This window comes from Hemitrygon akajei, chromosome 14, assembly GCF_048418815.1.
Source record: "Hemitrygon akajei chromosome 14, sHemAka1.3, whole genome shotgun sequence".
NCBI classification, from domain to species: domain Eukaryota; kingdom Metazoa; phylum Chordata; class Chondrichthyes; order Myliobatiformes; family Dasyatidae; genus Hemitrygon; species Hemitrygon akajei.
This window is the reverse complement of record NC_133137.1, coordinates 57,093,569-57,112,584: the sequence shown is the minus strand read 5'-3', so window position 1 is coordinate 57,112,584 and position 19,016 is coordinate 57,093,569. Positions and strand designations below refer to the sequence as shown.

The window sequence follows — 19,016 nt, the reverse complement described above, 5'->3', positions numbered from 1 at the left end:
ATACTGGTAATCATGAAAAAGCAGTTTCTGTAACTACCAAACAATGCAGAGTTAAAACAACATGGCTTCATGCCACTGTACATTATATAGATATTCTTCATGTCTACAGAGCTCTTAAAGAAATTTCATTGGACTGTAACTATATTGGGCTTGAATTCTGCTGCATCATGTCCTGGTGTAATATAATAAAAAGTGGAAGATTTGACAATCCGAATAGAAATACAGTGCTCAACTGTCAATTTCAGTAATACTCAATAAAATTGCTTAAAGATTTGATGTCATATTTGAAGTAAAACGTAAGTACATTTTAATTTGAGGTCAATGACTTACATTTGTTCCTGTGAGTCTTAACACCCAAGTCTGGAATTTGAGTAGAGGGAAGACAAGAACACTGAGCTGGGGTTACCTGATTGACATTGCCAGGGATAACCACTAAGCGAAAGCCAACCACTATACCTGAGTTTTGCTGAACTTCACTGAGCATGTGAGTGTTTTTTTCCTCTTCCACAGAATGTTTATTTTTTTTCCATGTACTAATTATTTAACTTCTTTCTTTGTACAGGTAGCATTCAGACTGTTTGAAGACACTGGGCTTTTTCAAATATTTAAAATCCCATTAAAAGAGTTCATGAACTACTTTCATGCATTAGAAAACGGGTACAGAGATATACCCTGTAAGTATTCCTGTATTATACCTCTTTTGGAAAAACATCATACTGTTTCATCCGTCATTCACAGAAAATGTTTGGTGATAACTGGAAATGTATATTCTGTGAATGAGGAATAAAATGCTAACAATCTGCTCCCAAACTTCAGCTGGTGAATTGTATTCAAGCAAGGTATGGTGCAGGGAATAAGCTCTTAGTCTATCAGCCCTTCCCTGAGCAGCAGGTCTCATTCAAAATGCTGGGCCAGGTAACCTTCCCTTTGCACTTTAATGTGACATTATGTATCTTAACCATTCTTGCTTCATAGCCCTTTATTTGACCTTAATGAAGGAGTTATGCAACCTTCAGAAAGCTAGCAGCCTTCACATGTCATCCGACAACCTTTACTGACAGAATGCAGTGAAGAGTCATAGAGATAGTGTGCTCTGTACAGTTCCAGTTACCACACCACAGTGAGGATGATTGTAAAACAGAGGCTGAAGTGAGGTGGCAAATGGATTTCAATACAGAGGGTGGTGAGTACCAGAAGAAATGGTTGAGGCAGGTACAATAATGTCATTTGGGAAGCACTTGGATAGATACATTGAGGGGTGGGCTTAGAGCGAAGTGAGCAGAATGCAGGAATTTGGTACTAGCTGAGTGGGCACCATGGTCAGCATGGACTTGATTGTCTGGATGGCCTGTATCCACGCTGTATTATTTGGTGACTCTATGGTTCTAAGATAATTCAAAGAATTTTTGTTTATGCGTTTAGTTACATTTGTGAGTATGAGATCATTTTCGTTTGTAAGCAGAAGAATAAGGAGAGGTTTCATCACACTGTGTAGACCCGTGTTGAGGAACCCCCACTTTGTACCTCCAATAACGTTCAAAGTTACTCAGATGTTCAATCATTCATTCTTCAGCATAATTATACTAAACTTTCCAATAGATATCACTGCTAGTGTTCCTTATTCCTTAGAAGAATTATTAGTCACATAGCATAAGAGTTTGAGGGAATAGATAGGAATAATCAATTATTTCTTTTTTTCACTAAAACATAATGCAAAGTCTGGGATCTGAGACCAAGAGGGTGATTCCCTCATTGTTTTTAAAACTACCTGGATGAATACTAGTTGTTCTGTGACTTGTATGACCTACGATAGCTGGGAAGTGGTATTAATCTGGAAAATTCCTTGCTGATCAGCACAGAGACTTGAAGCTGAACAGTTTCATTCCATCCTGTAATTTTCCATCATTATAATATAGCAGACAAGCTGCCAATTTGAACCATAGCTAGCACACATGAAGCACTGAAAATCTCCAAACTTCCAGAACCCGGTTACAAGAGATTTAATGCAAAGCAAGCCTTATGGTTTGTCCATATTTCTGACTGTGATTCTCTAGGTTTTGTAGTGTGAAGTGAAAACCTTGAAAAAGTGACATTATTATGCAGCACATTTTAGGTATAATGTATGGCAACAGATGTGTGTGTGTGTGTGTGTGTGTGTGTGTGTGTGTGTGTGTGTGTGTGTGTGTGTGTGTGTGTGTGTGTGTGTGTGTGTGTGTGTGTGTGTGTGTGTGTGTGTGTGTGTGTGTGTGTGTGTGTGTGTGTATGGGTGTGAACATGGGTGCCTTTACGTTTCTAAGTGTGTAAATATGTGTGTTTGTATTTATGTTGAGTGGGTGGTCTATGGACGAGAGTGTGCATGTGTGAGTTTGTGTGTGCCTGGGTATGAGTGACCCGCATAACTGGCAACATTCTCGTACCCTCATCTTTTTTGGATCCTCTCGGAATATAGGAAGTTTTGAAATGTTTCAAACAATGGGCCCATTGTCTCTGCGGCCACTTGCTTGAGTGCCGGCAGTTGGATCTGCCCGTCTTCAACCTTGTGAGTTTCTCTTGAACTTCATTCCTTGTGAATGGGATTTTTACAGGTTGCTCCCTGGCATTTGAAATTAGGCCATTTGTTAGGGATATTTTCAGTGTGAAGACATGGTGAAAACAGATGCAAAAAGTTGATTTAAGATGTATGCTATTGCTTTATTTCATTTATAAATTACCAGCTTCATCCTCTTGGAGGTCTAGAACCTAACCTATCCACCTTCATCCCATTCATATATCCACAGAAACTCTGTTTTGATACTATGCACAAGTTTTCTCTCAAAATAAGTTTTCTCCCTTCCTGATAAACTTTTAAGCCTTTCACCGCTGGATTCTAAAAGCCTCCCAGTGCTTTGGGCTGCTACCAGCCCTTGTTATTTTGACTACTTTTCAATTTACTATTATCCTTGACCTCTTGTTAACCACAAATTGTGCTACTTTCAAATAGAACCCTGCTTTCTAATTAGCATGGTTTCCTGCTGAGTGTTTCGGCCAGTTGTTTAACTATCTGCCACCCTTCATCTACTGACTTCATTCGGAGCTTATTTTCCCAGTCCTCCTTAGACAACTCCACTTTCAAACCACTATTAAGTACTCCTATTTAAGTTGAAGATACTGGATTTGATCCTTTTTTGTTCACCCACAAAGGGCATCTAAAATTCTACATCCCAGGGGATCTTTAACCACAAGATATTAATGCTTCTACACTCACTTGTTTCACTCCAGATCATACTGTTCTAAGCAGCAATCCACAATGCATTCCATAAATTCTTCTTTGTAGTACCTTTGCCAATTCTAATCATCCAATCCTCGGTAAATTAAAATCCTGCATGACAATCTCAGTTCTCTTCAGGCACGCCATGCATATTTCCTGATTTATGTTCCATCCCATCAAAAATTCAGAAGTCTATAGGCTACACCCACCCATGTTTTCTTTCTCCAGTTATTCATGATTTTATCTCAAACTGATTCTTAATCATTATCCACTGCCTCTATAAAACAACTCAACCCTACTCTGACACTGTCCTTGATTAACAACACTATTCCACCTCCATTACCTTCTCGACTGTTCATCTGGAGTTTCGTGCAACCTGGAATATGAAGTACTCAACCCTGTTAGGGGTTGAGTGTGGTAGGTTAGGAGAATGTTCTTTGCAACACCTTGTAATAAAATCAATTATGTTCATGAATGTTGCAAATGTTGGAAGTTTTCTAATGGAGATTTCAGCTAGTCAACTGGTTCCATTTTTATTTGCTTTGTCATTAATGATACATTTCTAAATTTGTTTTTGGATTCATAACTATTTCTTGAGGGTTGAAAGCAATTCTTAGTATTTTGGAAGTCAATGCAAATTGGACTGAAAAAGCATTGGCAGGTGTGATAATGGTTTAAAAGGCTCCCTTAACTTGGAGTTGGTTTTAGTGGTTAAGTATGATGGCTGAAAACAAAGAACTTGTAACTCTTGTTCTCTTCTGGCTCCTCAAAATGACCTGGGGCACTTTATGGAAAGTGGATTTTCATTGCTGAGTCACTGTGGTTCTGTGGAAAAATGAGGCAAGTCGTTTTCATAGAACAGGGTCACATTTACGCCCACCAAATAAATTCTTATTTTTGATGGTAATTGTTACAATACTTATCTAGGCTATGTTTCCCAACTTCTCTTTGAATAAAGATGTAGAATGTTTTAGCTTGACCTAAACAAACAGTTGTGACTTTGATATTAATATTTCATCTGGAAAATGTCATATCCAACAATGGAATACCTCTTAGTTCTAGGTTTTATGCACAGTGGACTTTTAAGTTTTTTCTGTCTGTCATACAGAGGAAGGAGAATTACTACTGTACAAACAGCATTTGTAATTGAATCCACATGTCTAATTCGATGCATTACATTTTGGCTCAGATGTCATCTTCCCCCTTGATAAGAAAGCTATGGATTTCAATTTCACTTGAAGCATGGCTGTTCAACTTTAGGCCATACTTCAATGGTACTGCAGGCATCCATTCAAGGTGGCGCTAGTGAACAACACTACCTCAAGTGCCGTCTTCCAGACAGTCCACACATTTGTTTCTTCCACATCTTTTACATCTTCTGTTTCTTCTTAACATGGTTCGGGTGCTGTTGGAGCTTGTGATCTACAGTTTGACAGTGATTTTCAGGTGGATTGTGTGACCTGGCAATTTGTTGTCTCCAAGAAGGTGCCAAGGAGCAAGCGTTCTGGACCAAGATACTTACTGCCCATGGCACGTGCCCATGAGCAACTCCATTTCTTGCCAATCTCACTAATGAAAGCATGAAGGAAGATTGAAACGTTGAGGCAAGTGTGGAAGGCAAGTGAGTGTTCAGGGCTGTCTACCGGCCTCTCACTTGCTACCGCTGGAGGAAGGTGTCTGTGTGTGCCAGTCTCTGCCTCCCTCTCATTCACTGCTTCCAAAGGTTTCTCTCTCCCTCGATGCTGTCAAAGGATGGTACTGAAATTTTGGGTCTGCAGTTTATGGATTGGACTGTAGTTGGATTGGTCTCTTTTGATCTTGAGTTTTATGTCCTGTGTTTTCTCTTGTTCTTTCTTCTTGCCGTAAGTGCGATTTCTTTGTTTGCACGTCGGGAGAGAGTGAAGTACTTGTTGCCAGTTGCGCGATTTGTTTTTTTTTGTGTTGGGGGAAGGAAGCTGATGTTTCTCTTTGACCGACTGGCACAGTTTTCTTTGTTTCATGGCTGTCAAGAGAAGACGGATCTCAGAGTTGTATGTTGTATACTTTGAACTTTGAGATTACCATGGTGTCAGGTGTGGATTTTAACTGAGCATCACACTGAGCTCCTGTTTACCTTTTCAGGTGTTTGCCTCAAGTGGTTCAGGATTATTGGTCACTCCCTTTAACAATCAACTGCTAGTTTACCTTTATAATATGAACACAACAGTAACCATTGGTGCAATCTTTTGTTTGGGGTACTTAATTATTAAAGATACAATGCACACAACGAAGGTGATATATTGTGCAAATTCTGTCGACTTTCTCAGCCTCTACTTGCCTAATCTTTTCTGCAAGCACCCTCTTGCACTGATGGTTAATGCCCTTTGGTGAAGTCACTCTCATGTTGAAGGAACAACATATCATGTTCCATCTGGATAGCCTTCAACTTGATGGCATGAACATTGAATTCTCTAACTTCCAGTAATTTCTCCCCAGCCCCCTTTTCTCTTTTCCTATTACCCATTCTGGCTCCCCTCTTACCCCTTCTCTTCTCCTCAATTGCCAATCACCTCCATATGGCACCCCTCCTCCTTGTCATTCTCCCATGGTCCACTCTCCTCTCCTATCAAATTCCTTCTTCATCAGCCCTTTATCTTTTCCACCAATCACCTTACAGCTTTTTACTTCAGCCTCTCATCCCTAACCACTCAGCTCCCCCCTCATCGGTTTCACCTATCATCTGCCAGCTTGTACTCCATCCCCTCCTTCCGTCTACTTAATCTGGCTTCTTCCTCCTTTTTTTCCTCTCCTGGCAAAGACTCTCAAAATGTTTACTGTTTATTCCTCTCCATAGATGCTGCCTGACCTGTTGAGTTCCTCCGGCATTTTGTCTGTGTTACCTGGATTACCAGCAAATGCAGGATCTCTTGTGCTTACCATTATATTCTGTGGGCTTTACCTTCTGGATCACAGACTATGATGGTGCATTTATTGAAAGGTGATAAATACCAAAGCCATGAACATTTCTTCATTCTGTACATGCTCCATCTTTCTATGGTCAACACCCAGTAATTTGCGAAAGTAAGTTACAGCTAATAGCATAGTTGCAAAGTTCTTGCCAGGAGTTCCGTGTTAAAATGTTATAAGTCGCTGGACTGATGAGTGTGAAGAACTGCATTTTGCAATGAAGTGTCAGCAGTTTTGTAGGCCGAGTTTAGTTCATTAAGTGTCCTACCCTCAATATCCTAAAGGATGCCATTGACCAGATGCATAACTGGACTCACCAAATTTAAACAGATTAGAAGAAAAGGTAGCACAGGACTTACTTCCTGATACCACAAAACTTTTCCACTATTTACTAATAAATAACTTGGCAGCCTTTTAGTTATTGTAATGATCTCCACTTGTCTGGATGAGTGCAACTTCGTCAACTTCCAAGAAGTTTGATAATGTCTAGGTAAAAGTTTCGCACATGACTGGAGCTTTGTCTACATACTCTGGACACTCACTCTCCACAGCACCAGCATACAGTGATCGCAGTTTACAAAATACACCATGATCTCTCACCTAGACTATGTGAACAGCATCTTTCAAGCCTGCAACACCTCCCATAAAGCAAGGACAAGGAGCACCAGCATCTTTTGTTTCCCTGCCGAGTCTCAGGCTATCCTAATATATCACCTTCATCACTGTTGGGGCTAAGTCTTATAATTCCCTCCCTAGCAACACTATGGAGCACATTCAACAAAATGACAGCAGCAGTTTGAGAAGATATCTCACCACCTCCTTCTCAAAAGTACCTAAGGGATGGGGACTAAATGCTGACCCTGCTTGCAACATCTGGATTCTGAATAAAAAAACGAATAAATGTAAAGAAAACAAGTGCTACCAAGTTTCTGCTCCCCTCTTACTTCTTCTCTTCTCTCACCTGTCCATCTGGCGCCCCTCCTCTTTGCCTTTCTCCCATAGTCCACTCTCCTCCACTATCAGATTCCTTCATCTTCAGCCCTTTTCCATCTATCATCTCCCAGCTTCTCGTGTCATCCCCTCCCCCACCCACTCAGTTGCCCTTTCACCTGTTTTCACGTATCATCTGCCAGCTTGAACTCCTTCCCTCCTCCCATCCCACTTTCTTATTGTGGCTTGTCCCTCCTTCCTTTCCTGCCTTGAAGAAGGGTCTTAGTCCAAAATGTTGACTGTTTAATTCCCTCCATTGCTGCTGCCTGACCTGCAGAGTTTTTATTTATTAATTTATTTATTGACATACTGCACAGCCCAGGCCCTTCCAGCCCTTCGAGCTGTGCTGCCCACCAAATCCAGATTTAACCCAAGCCTAATCACAGAACGATTTACAATGAACAATTAACCTACGAACTGGTACACCTTTGGACTATGGGAGGAAACCAGTACACCCGGAGGAAACCCATGCTGTCACAGGGAGAACATACAAACTCCTTACCATTAACGTACAAAACCTACAAAAGCCTCCAGCACTTTGTGGGGGTTGCTCTAGATTTCCAGCAGCTGCAGAATCTCTTGTGTTTATCATTTGCCACCAAATTCTGTGTGAATGTAAAAGTCCTAAACATCCTGGCAGAGGTTCCCCAGAAATTTTGTTTTATTTGTATCTTGACTCCTCAAGGAATTCACTGGGATGCCAAGATACCCAAGTTCCCAGAACTTACTCTACTGAAGCCACCTGTAAATCGTCCATTCATTCAGATGGAGGGGAACAGCTGCTAAAGACCAAGATTTTTGAAAATTGAGTTTTGAATTCCATTCAAGTGTCCTATCTTTTCATTGTTTTTCAATTTTCAGTGTCTAAACTTTGTTAGTAGTCCAAACCTCTTAATTGTCTCAAACTGTTTGTGAGTGTTTCTGCATGTAAGAAACTGCCAGCACTTCAGAATGTTTTAGTGACTTTGTCAGTTGGCCAAGTGTTTTATCAGTGTTTAAGCGTTTGAGGCCTTTCTGCCTCCTCCACAATACTAAGGTTCATGCAAGAAAGCTGTGGCTGTGGAGGTTGGAGCTGACTTCCTATTTTGATGCACCTGTCCTCATTGTGTGGAGACATTATGGGTTCCTCCCACATTCTAAAGGCATATAGTTAGGGTTAGTAATTCGTGGGCATGTTATGTTGGCAGCAGAAGTGTAGCGACATTTGCGGTCTGCCCCCAATGCACCTCGCTGATTTGATTTGACGCAAACGATAAGTTTCACTTTACATTTCAGTGTTTGGATATACGTGCAACAAATGAAGCTAATCTTTTCCCTGAAGTCAGCATGGAACACGTATGAACACAAATGCTCATGCAGGTATTTTGTACAGAGATGCCATGATTAGAATTTAGTTCAAGTTTGTATTCATTCAACCAAACACGTGTATACAGCTAAACGAAGCATCGTTCATCTAGGGCCAAAGAGCAAAATACAGTACATATAGTCACATTCAGCACATATAGTTACAATACATCACAATACAGTCACAAAACAATATCAGCATAAGACCCATAGAGGCATGGCCTGAAGATTGATGGTGCATGAAATGTTGTCCTGGAACCACGTTTCTGTAAAAATAAGTATATAGCAGTTTCTCATCTCACACTAGGTCAGTTACAGATGAAGGGAATTCAATTTGTTTTCAAGGGTGCGAACACAGTAGTGTAACTGCAAGAATATCCAATGGGAAAGTTAGATGCCTTGAATTTTCATTGGATCTGAAGAGCCAAGAACTAGGTAAACTGAGCCAGCAGGCTATATTTGAACAGTAATTTTGCTAGGCCATTTCCTGTCCTATTACACATTCCCCAGCTGCACTGTCTAACACATCAAAATACGTCAGGATCAAGTAACTCATTAGCTATTTTGGAAACGCTTAGGATTGTTATTGGCAAACTGGATCATTGCTGGCAGCAAATTTACATTTTCCCATTTAGCCACTGGGAAAATTCTGCACTTCTGAAATTTCACTGAGTTGGTGAGAGAGCTGGCTTATCACAATCTTTACATCAAGGCATACTGATCCCTGGATTTAACTGCGGCAGTTTCGTGACAGATCAGTCAGCTTCTGATAAGGCAGTGCAACCTTATCAATTAGACGTTATGGTTAAAGGAAAATTGCTCGTCACTCAGTACAGATGTCTGCAGATGTACTGTGGAGAGCATTCTTACTGATTACATCACCGTCTGGTATGGAGAAGCCACTGCATGGGATCAGAGCCAGCTCCATCATTAGCACTAGCCTCTCCAGCATCAGTGGCATCTTCAAAAGCTGATGCCTCGAAAAGGTTGCATTCATCATGAAGGACCCTACCAGCCAGGACATGCCCTCTTATTACAACCATCAGGAAGGAGGTACAGGAGCCTGAAGACAAATACTCAATATTTCAGCAAGTCTCTTCCTTTCCGCTATCAGATTTCTGAACCGTCCATGATCCCATGAATAATACCACACTATTTTTGCTCTCTTTTTGCTCTATTTATTTATTATATATTTCTTGCTATAATTCCTGGTGTATTTTATGTAGTGCATTGACTTTTGCTGCCACAAAATAACAAATTTTACTTTATGTCAGTGATAATAAATCTGATTCTGGAACTAGGCCAGGCTCCATCTGTAATCTCCTCACCACCCAAACCCCTCCTCTCTTTCCTTTCTTCTGACTCTGAAAACCCAACTCTGCCCAAGCTTTAGTCACAGCTTTTCCTTTTTAAAGCATCATTTTTCCTCATCAGAAAGCCTTAAGGACAATTCTCAGTTCCTCAGCATCCTTATAGAGTGACTTCTATTGACATGCAAGAAGCACGCCAGCTAATCCCATTTCCTGCTTCTTATTAGCCTTTTTAAGTAATGAGGCCTTTCAACAGCAGGATAAATGTTACTGGCTAACTTCGCTTACAATGAAAATTAAGTAATAAATTTGTCGAGTTTCATTCCTATAGGTATTACACGTTATTAGATATATTAAAATGTAAAATGATAAGATTAGAAATAAAACATTTCCTTCCTCCTTTTCTCACTATTTTAATAAAATACACCTTTTCCCTACTTTTTATTTGCAGATCTAGGATTAAGATCATCCACATAATGGCTGGATCATTAGCAGTGTGAAGGAACAGTGAGATCTTAAAGTCCATTTCCATAGATCCCTTACTGTTGCAGCACGTTGAAAGAGTGGTTAAGAAGGTGTATGGTGTGTTGGCCTCCATTAGTCAAGGGATTGAGTTCAAGAGCTACATGATAATGCTGCAGCACTATAAAACCTTGGTTAGGACACGCTTAGAATATTGCATTCAGATCTGGTTGCCTTATTATTTAAAGGATTTGGAAGTTTTAGAGAGGGTGCAGAGAAGATTTAACAGGATGCCCTCTGGACTGGAGCATGTCTTGAGGGTAGGTTGAGTGAGTTAGGGCTTTTCTCTTTGGAGTGAATGAGGATGAGAGGTGACTTAATAGAGGTGTGTAAGATGATAAGATGCATAGACAGTTGATATCCAGAGACTTTTTTCCTAGGGTGAAGTGGCTAATACCAGAGGCATAATTTTAAGTTGATTGGAGGAAATTTTTTTTACAATGAGAATGGTGAACACATGGAATGCCCTGCCAGAGGTGGTGATAGAGGCAAATACATTAAGGGCATTTAAGAAACTCTGCAATAGGCACATGGATGATAAAAAATGGAGGGCTATGTAGAAGGGAAGGGTTAGAGTAGATTAAAAGGCTGGCACAACATTGTGTGCCAAAATTCCTTTACTGTCCTGTGCTGCAGTGTTCTATGTTCAATGTACACCCTTATTTTGACGTCCTTCTCAGTTCCAGCATTTCACAATCCTTGAACCTGTTAAGGAATTGAATTGAATTGAATTGATTTTATTTCTTACATCCTTCACATCCATGAGGAGTAAAAATCTTTATGTTACATCTCCGTCTAAATATGCCATGTGCAATCAAAGTAATTAATAATAATTCATAATAAATGGAACAGTCAGTGTAACATAGAAATACACTCAAGTCAGTGTGAGTTAATCAGTCTGACGGCCTGGTGGAAGAAGCTGTCCTGGAGCCTGTTCGTCCTGGCTTTTATTCTGCGGTACTGTTTCCTGGATGGCAGCAGCTAGAATAGATTGTGGTTGGGGTGACTCGGGTCCCCAATGATCCTTTGGGCCCTTTTCTCACACCTGTCTTTGTGCCATATGCAACAGCACCAGTTTTAATGATGTTGTGTGAGGAATAAGTACTAGCAGAACTGCCAAAAATTCATCTGAGAGGATGGGTACAGCAGATATTAATTATGGGTCTTGAATAATAACATTTGACCCTACCGCAATACAGGCGAAAATGATAAATGATCTTATGGAACTCTGGTGTTGGTAAATTGTCCTTCCCTGCCTCTATAGAAATGTTTCTAACCTTTGATGCAATCTTCATTGTTGTCTCTTATCTGTTGTTCACCTACGTGGCACCAGTTCGTTCAGTGCTCTTCTCCCTGAAGATCACCTACAATGGGTCTTCTCTTGTTCCTACAACATTTGCTGTAGAACCCCCAAACCTTGTCTTTCACTTTCAATTGATGCACTCTACCAACTGTCTGCAGTATCATCTATAAACCTTAAAGACACACCTACACTGTTCTCCCTCTGCAATTCTTATAGAATCATAGTTATAGAACTCTACCGCACAGAAACAGGCCCTTAGCCCATGAAGTCCATGCTGAACTATTATTCTGCCTAGTCCCATCTACCTGCACCTGGAATGTAGACCTCCATATCCCTCCCATCCATGAACTTAACCAAATTTGTCTTAAATGTTGAAACTGAACCCGCATTCACTACTTCCAGAGGCAGCTCGTACAACACTCTCAGCACCTGAGTAAAGAAGTTCCCCTCATGTTTCCCTTAAACATTTCCCTTTCACCCTTAATCCATGACCTTAACTTCTAGTCTCATCCAACCTCAGTGGAAAGAGCCAGCTTGCATTTACTTTACCTATACCATCATAATTTTATATGTCTCTATCAAATGTCCTCTCACTTTCCTATGCTCCAGGGAATCTGGTCCTAGCCTGTTCATTGGTTTAAGATGTCACTACTGAACACATGCGACACCTTACTGGTTGTTTGAAAGCAAAGGAATTTGATTAAAAACATTGCTAATAACATTTTTTTAAAAGTAAATTGCGGTGAGCTATCACTGCAAACAATGAAGAGGCAAGTGAGGGCAAAGTGAGTTTACGAGATGTGCACTGCAAAATCCACACACTTGGAGTTGGAGCCATGCTGGTTGGAGTGCATGATTCAGAGAGGAGAAGACAAGACAGCAGAGTTCCAATGCCCATCCAACTAACCTGGGTGTGAGGGTGGATCGCTCTAAGTGCTGAGCCAATTTGCAGAGGTCAAAAATTGCTTCTTCTGCAGTGAAATCTAGGCCCAAAGTGAATTGCTGGGTGGTGAGTTCTAGGCCAGGAGCGAGTTGCCACAGTGATGCCTAGGCTCTAATGCATGGTACAATCCACTGTTTGGAAAATCTAAACGCTGGCCCAGATACATAGACTGGAAAGGCAGGGTGAGGTTGGATCGCTCTGGGTGCTGAGCCAGTTTGGAGAGGTCAAGAATGACTTCTTTGGCAGCGGAATCTAGCGCTGAAGTGATTTGCCACAGCGGGGCTCAGGTCCTAGTGACTGGGGGCTCCTCTCTCAATGATGTGAGACTGCCCCCAGCCGCTATGCTTTGCTTCTGGGAACTCTACGGCAATTTGCCCCGGTAATACGATGAACTGAATACCGACGGTTTGGGCTGCTCCGAGGAGCTGGATCTAAGGACTCATTTTGGTTTGGAATGCGATTGCTGTTGCTTGCTTCTATTGCTTGTATGATTTGCTTTTTCCTTTTTCTCTATGCACATTTGGGGTTTGACTTTTCCTTTTCTAAAAATTGCGCACTTTCAGCTCTTTCAGTTTCCTTGCTTTGCAACAGCCTGTAAGCAAACAAATCTCAAGGTTGTATAATTTATACATTCCTTGATAATAAATGTACTCCTGTACTCGATACAAAGTTCAAAGAACATTTTTTATCATTGTATGTATGCGATAACCAAACTTTGATATTCATCTTCTTACAGGCAGCCACAAAGAAACTCAATAGAATCTATGAAAACTCCACACTACAAAGACCGACAAACATCCAATGTGCAAAAAACATGAACAAGTTGTGAAAACAGTAAAAAAGAAATAAATAATATACAGAACATGAATCACAGAATTCACAAAACTGTGTCCAGGGCCATGGAGCCAGATGACTCTTGCTTCTTAACTGTCTCTGATATATTTATCACTTGCCATTCAGTGGCGAACAATGTTCACTGATTAAGCACAAGAAAAATCAGAAGCTCTTGGATTGATCCTGTCAGGCTTGCATAGACAGGCACCTCCCATTTAATAAGGGTCAATTGCCACTCATTGCCTGCAGCCTATTTAAACACAGCTCTCATCCACTGTCCTTATTCACCCTTCAAACCAGCCAGCCTTAGCCAGTTGCTCCTAGCCTTCAGTTATCTTGTTGCCTTGTCAGGTTACGTACCCATTCTCTCTTGTTTTGTGGACCCTCGTGGCTCTTTATTTTGCAGTTTAATTTTGAAGTAATCATTCACTTCTATCACTTTAATAATAGTGACTATTACCACTTTATAAAAATAAAGTTTATGCTTTAAATATGTTTCTTTCCTATTGACTCCACTTATCTGCTTTTGTGTCAAGCCTCCTCTACATATCCTGACAGATTTTACTCCGTTCCATAACCTCTAATTATGAACTTCTGCCTGGTGTTGCCTCAGACACTAAGCTGAGCTACCCAACTTCACAAATGCTTCATCATAAAGTCTGCTAGATTCCATCTTCATAACATGGTGTGAATATTCCCTGTCTCAGCTCATATGCTGCTGGAAGCCTTGTTATGTCTAAGCTCAGATATTCGAACACATTTCTGACTGGCCTCCCATCTTCTAGCATCATGTGTACTGGACACTATCGAAACCTTCCTTGCAGAATAAAGTGTAACAGCTACAGAGACGGTGCAGTGTCGGTAAGCACTCAAGTGCAGGATCATAATGAGGTAGATTGCGAGGTCATAAGTCCATCTTATTGTCCAAGGCATAAGGACAGCTTCTACCTGCTGTTATAAGACTATTGAATGGTACCTTAGGATGTTAATAGGAGGACATCTTTTAAAACAGAGATGAAGAGGAATTGCTTTCACCAGAAAGTGGTGAATCTGTGGAATTCATTGCCACAGACAGCCATGAAGGCCAAGTCATTGGGTATATTTAAAACATATATATGTAAGCCTTATATTTAAGGATGATAGGTACTTAATTAGGGAGTCAAAGGTTATGTGGAGAGGACAGGAGAATGAGGTTGAAAAAGAAAAAGAAATCAGCCATGATCGAATAGCAGAACCAGCATGATGGGCCAAATACCCAAATTCTGCTCCTACGTCTTATGGTCTTATAGTCATCAAAATTTGAACCTGATGTTAATCGCTCCACCTCTGTGATGTGACTTAGCTGGCTGGAATCTTCTAGGATTTCTCTTCCTAAAGCCTCTCATTCTTTAATGGTGTCCTAGGCAGTCTCTCATCCTTTAATGCCTTTGGATAGTGTGTTTGATCATCTATCCAGGTGTAACTCTGTTTTGTAAAGACCATTTATTATATTACATGCTTTTATATTTCAGAAGAAGAACGAAGGGTGACCTCATTGAAATCTATGGAATGATGAAAGGCCTTCATAGAGCGGATGTGGAAAGGATGTTTCCTACAGAGAAGATGTGGGAAAGTCTAAGACCAGAGGAAACAGTCTCAGAATACAGGGGCATCCTTTTAGAACACAGATGAGGAGGAATTTCTTTGGTCAGAGAGTGGTGAATCTGTGGAATTCTTTGCCACAAGCAGCTCTAGAGGCCAAGTCTTTATGTATATTTGAGGTAGAGGTTGATAGATTCTTGATTGGTTAGGGCATATAGGAATATGAATTCTTTGCCACAAGCAGCTGTGGAGGCCAAGTCTTTATATATATATTTGAGGCAGAGGTTGATGGATTCTTGATTGGTCAGGACATATATGGATATGGGGAGAAGGCAGAAGATTGGGGCTGAGAGGAATATTGGATCAGCCATGATAAAATAGTGGAGTAGACTCGATGGGCCAAATGGCCTAATTGTGCTCCTATATCTTATAATCTTATATCTGTGACTCACTGTTGACAGATAAAATGGTGTATTCAACCAAACTATTGTCAGTATTTCTGAACTGAAAGGCAGAACCCTGATTTTGCCGTCAATGCTCTAATGCGGTAAAGGAAACATTTGTAAAGCTACACACTTGAGAGATGCAAAATGAAAGCCTCGTATAACCAAAAATTTCTCTTCGGTTGTGCTACTAAGTGACTAGCTTTTTGAAAATAACATCTCAGTTGTTCACTTTGAAGTGCATTGAACGTGTACAGATGTGTGGTAGGTACTGTGAAAACTGAGCTTTGTCCCAGTAGTTATTAAGTAGCTATATAGCCACTTTCCTATTGCTGTTTCTCGGATTTGATCATGGGCAGCTCAGTCTCTATCATCAAAATCATAAGCAGTTGCTTTGTGACGTTGGTTGCGAAAGGCATTGTATCAACAATTTTTCTTCATGTTCAAGAATCCTTTCAATAGCAAGATAAATGTTTAAATTACTGCTGCGCAAACTCTTTGGCACAGAATTAACTAAGTCTCATTCCCACATCTCTTGCTTGTTGGAGATACTAATATGTCATTTTAAAGATCAGAAATAAAATCTTTCCTTCCTTTTCTCACTCTTTTACCTTTCCTTTTCATTTCTCTCTTTGCGTGTGATTTCACGTTGAATTTAGCCACTCTTATATCCACTTCTTTTTCAGCTCTTGCATTGCCTATTTTTCAATCTGTTTAGTTAAAGAAATACATGACAGTTTGCCCTCAACTTCCAGGTGATCTTTGTGTGCCATTGTCAGCCAGCATGCCCAAAAGTTTACCAAGCATGCTATTTAAGAAATGAACATACAAGACAATGTCTAATTAATTTCTATTTAATTACTCTACTGCAGCAAACTGGGCCAACCTATCAGTGGGAATTCAGAATTGAGCCTGATCAAGGACAATAATCACCATGAATTGAAGTTTGACTTGACCGGGACTGGAAAGCTGCAGAAAGATGTAAAAGCATATTCCTTGTTTTGTTTAAACCAACAGATCACAATCGCATACACGCCACAGATGTGATGCATGCAGTCTGGTACCTCACCACACAACCTGTCCCAGGACTGCAGACGATAATCAATGATCATGGCTCAATGAGTGATTCAGGTAGAACTTTTCCAAAGTGAATGCTTTTTCTTATTGACTTATAGACTTCTATTGACTTGTAAAATCTTCGAGGGGCATAGACATGGAAAATGCACACAGTCTTCCTCCCAGGGAAAAGGAATCAAGAACTAAAAGACGTAGATTTAAAATGAGAGGGGAGGGATCTAAAAGGAACCTGAGGGGCAAGTTCTTCATACGAGAAGCTGGTGTCCATGTGGAACAAGGTGCCAGAAGAATACAGAAACCCATCAGGAAGGCCGCGCTTCTTCCTGGACAACAGACCACCCTTCCGTGTCTGGCACAAGTGATAGTTAACCTCAACCATTTTTCTCACTTCCTAGTCATTTGTAAGAATTCTTTTCCCTTCTTCCACCACTGCATCTGTTCTCAGGATGTGGATTTCCACTCTAGAAAATTTCCAATGTCCCCCTTTTTTTCCCCCAGAAAATGGAATTTCTCTTTCAACAGAAGTTGGGATGACTCTGCCCTCACCCGCATCACTCCATTTCCCACATATCTGCCTTCAACCTCCGACATATCAGAGATAGGATTTCTCTCATTCTCACCCGTCACACCAAAGCCTCTGTATCTTACATATCACCTCTGCAACTTCTCGTAACACTAACGGTTTTCTACCACTAAACACATCTTTCTTCTTCCTCCCAGCCCTCACTCTGTTTTTCACAGGGATTACTTTCTACGTGACTCCCTTGTTTACTTGCTGTTCCACAAAGTTATCCTTGCAAATGCTACACCTGCCCTGTACCTCCTCCCTCACCACCATTTAAGACCCTAAACCATCCTCTAGGTGAGGCAACACTTCAGATTGGGGGAAAAGCTTCATCAAGCACCTTCACACTGTTTGCCACAACAGTGGCCACCCATTTCAATTTAACTTCTAATTCCCACAACCAGCAAGTCTGTCCATGGCCTCCGCTATTGCCGCAATGAGGCCAAACACAAATTTGAGGTTCATATTCCATCTGGGAAGTCTCCAACCCAATGACATGAATTGGCTTCTCTGACGACCAGAAACTGCACTCCTTTGCTTTTCCACAATAATTCTTTTTGTTTTTCCTCCTTTGTGTGGAGCTCTCACACCTTCTCTTCTTCTCCCCTGCCCTTCATCTCCCTCTGGTTCCCCATCTCCGTCCTTTATTCCATGGTCCACTGTCCTCTCCTATCAAATTCCTTCTCCTACAATCCTTTACTCCTCCAACAATCAGCTCCCAACTTCTTACATTATCACCAATCTCCCCCACCTACCCATTTCCCCCCCTCGCTGATCTCACCTATCGCCTGCCAGTATGTACTCCTCCCTCCTCGCCCCCCCACTTTCTTATTCAGGCTTTTGCCCCCTTCCCTTCCGGTCATGATGAACAATCTTGACCTGAATGTCTGACTGACATACTGAGTTCCTTCAGAATTTTGTGTGAGTTGCACAAGATTTTCAGCATCTGCAGGATCTCTTGTATCTCAAATATAAAATTCAACTTTTGGCATTTTAATCCCAAGTATTTATTTTTTTCTGTGAGCTAACTTTATTTGTAATGCGTCAATGCACAGTTTAAAATAACAAGGATAAGGTTTTAATGCAAGCACTTCCAATCACTGGGTTAAAATGTCACAGCTGAAACTACTCTTGGAGCTGCTATATAATTAGTACCTGTCTTGGTATTAATCAAAGAACATGGTCAGTGAAAGTGTATAATATTTCAGGATGCACTTTAAATGATCCCTTTGAGAAAAGCAAAGGTAATTGACTGACTGGTAGTGGGGCCATGTGGTTGTGGTTAAGAAGGTCTACTGAAACCTGAGGTTTCTTTAACAGGAAACTTTAAAGCTTAACTTGACAGAGCCCTTCAAGACCTAAAGTGTTCTAATAAGATAAATAGTAAAATATTGTTTCTAATAGCCCACAGTTGAAAGACTTGTTTCATTTAGCTTTATTTTACATTAAGTTGTCTGCTATAAGAAGGTGCTGGAGGATTCAAGAATTGCTCATTTGTTCCGTTGTTTAAGGAAGGCTCTAAGAATAAGCCAGGAAATTAAAGGTCAGTGAGCCTGACATCATTAGTGGGTAACTTATTGGAGTGTAGTCTAAGGGACCAGATATGTAAGTATTTGGGTAAACAGGAACTGATTAGAGATGGTCAACATGGCTTTGTGCATGGTAGGTTGTATCCAAGCAATCTTACAGGGTTTTCTGAGGAAGTTACCAAGACTGTTGATGAAGGCAAGGCTGTTGATGTTGCCACATGGACTTTAACAGGGCATTTGACAAAGTCCCACATGGGAGGTTGGTCAAGAAGGTTCTGTTGCCTGGCATTCAAGATGAGGTAGCAAATTGGATTAGACATTGGCTTCACAGGAAAAGCCAGAGAGTGGTAGTGGATTGTTGTTTTCCTGACTGGAGACCTGT

General features: G+C 40.8%; 1 protein-coding gene across 5 annotated transcripts in view; it reads left to right on the top strand.

The window, feature by feature from the left end:
• pde3a (phosphodiesterase 3A, cGMP-inhibited) overlaps positions 1-19,016 on the top strand; it is a 521,929-nt gene that overhangs the window by 474,915 nt on the left and 27,998 nt on the right. For all 5 annotated transcript variants that reach the window (XM_073066138.1, XM_073066136.1, XM_073066135.1 and 2 more), the window contains 2 exons: positions 563-674; positions 16,481-16,594. In XM_073066138.1, coding sequence (XP_072922239.1) covers positions 563-674; positions 16,481-16,594 — 226 coding nt within the window. The remainder of the gene's footprint in view (positions 1-562; positions 675-16,480; positions 16,595-19,016) is intronic.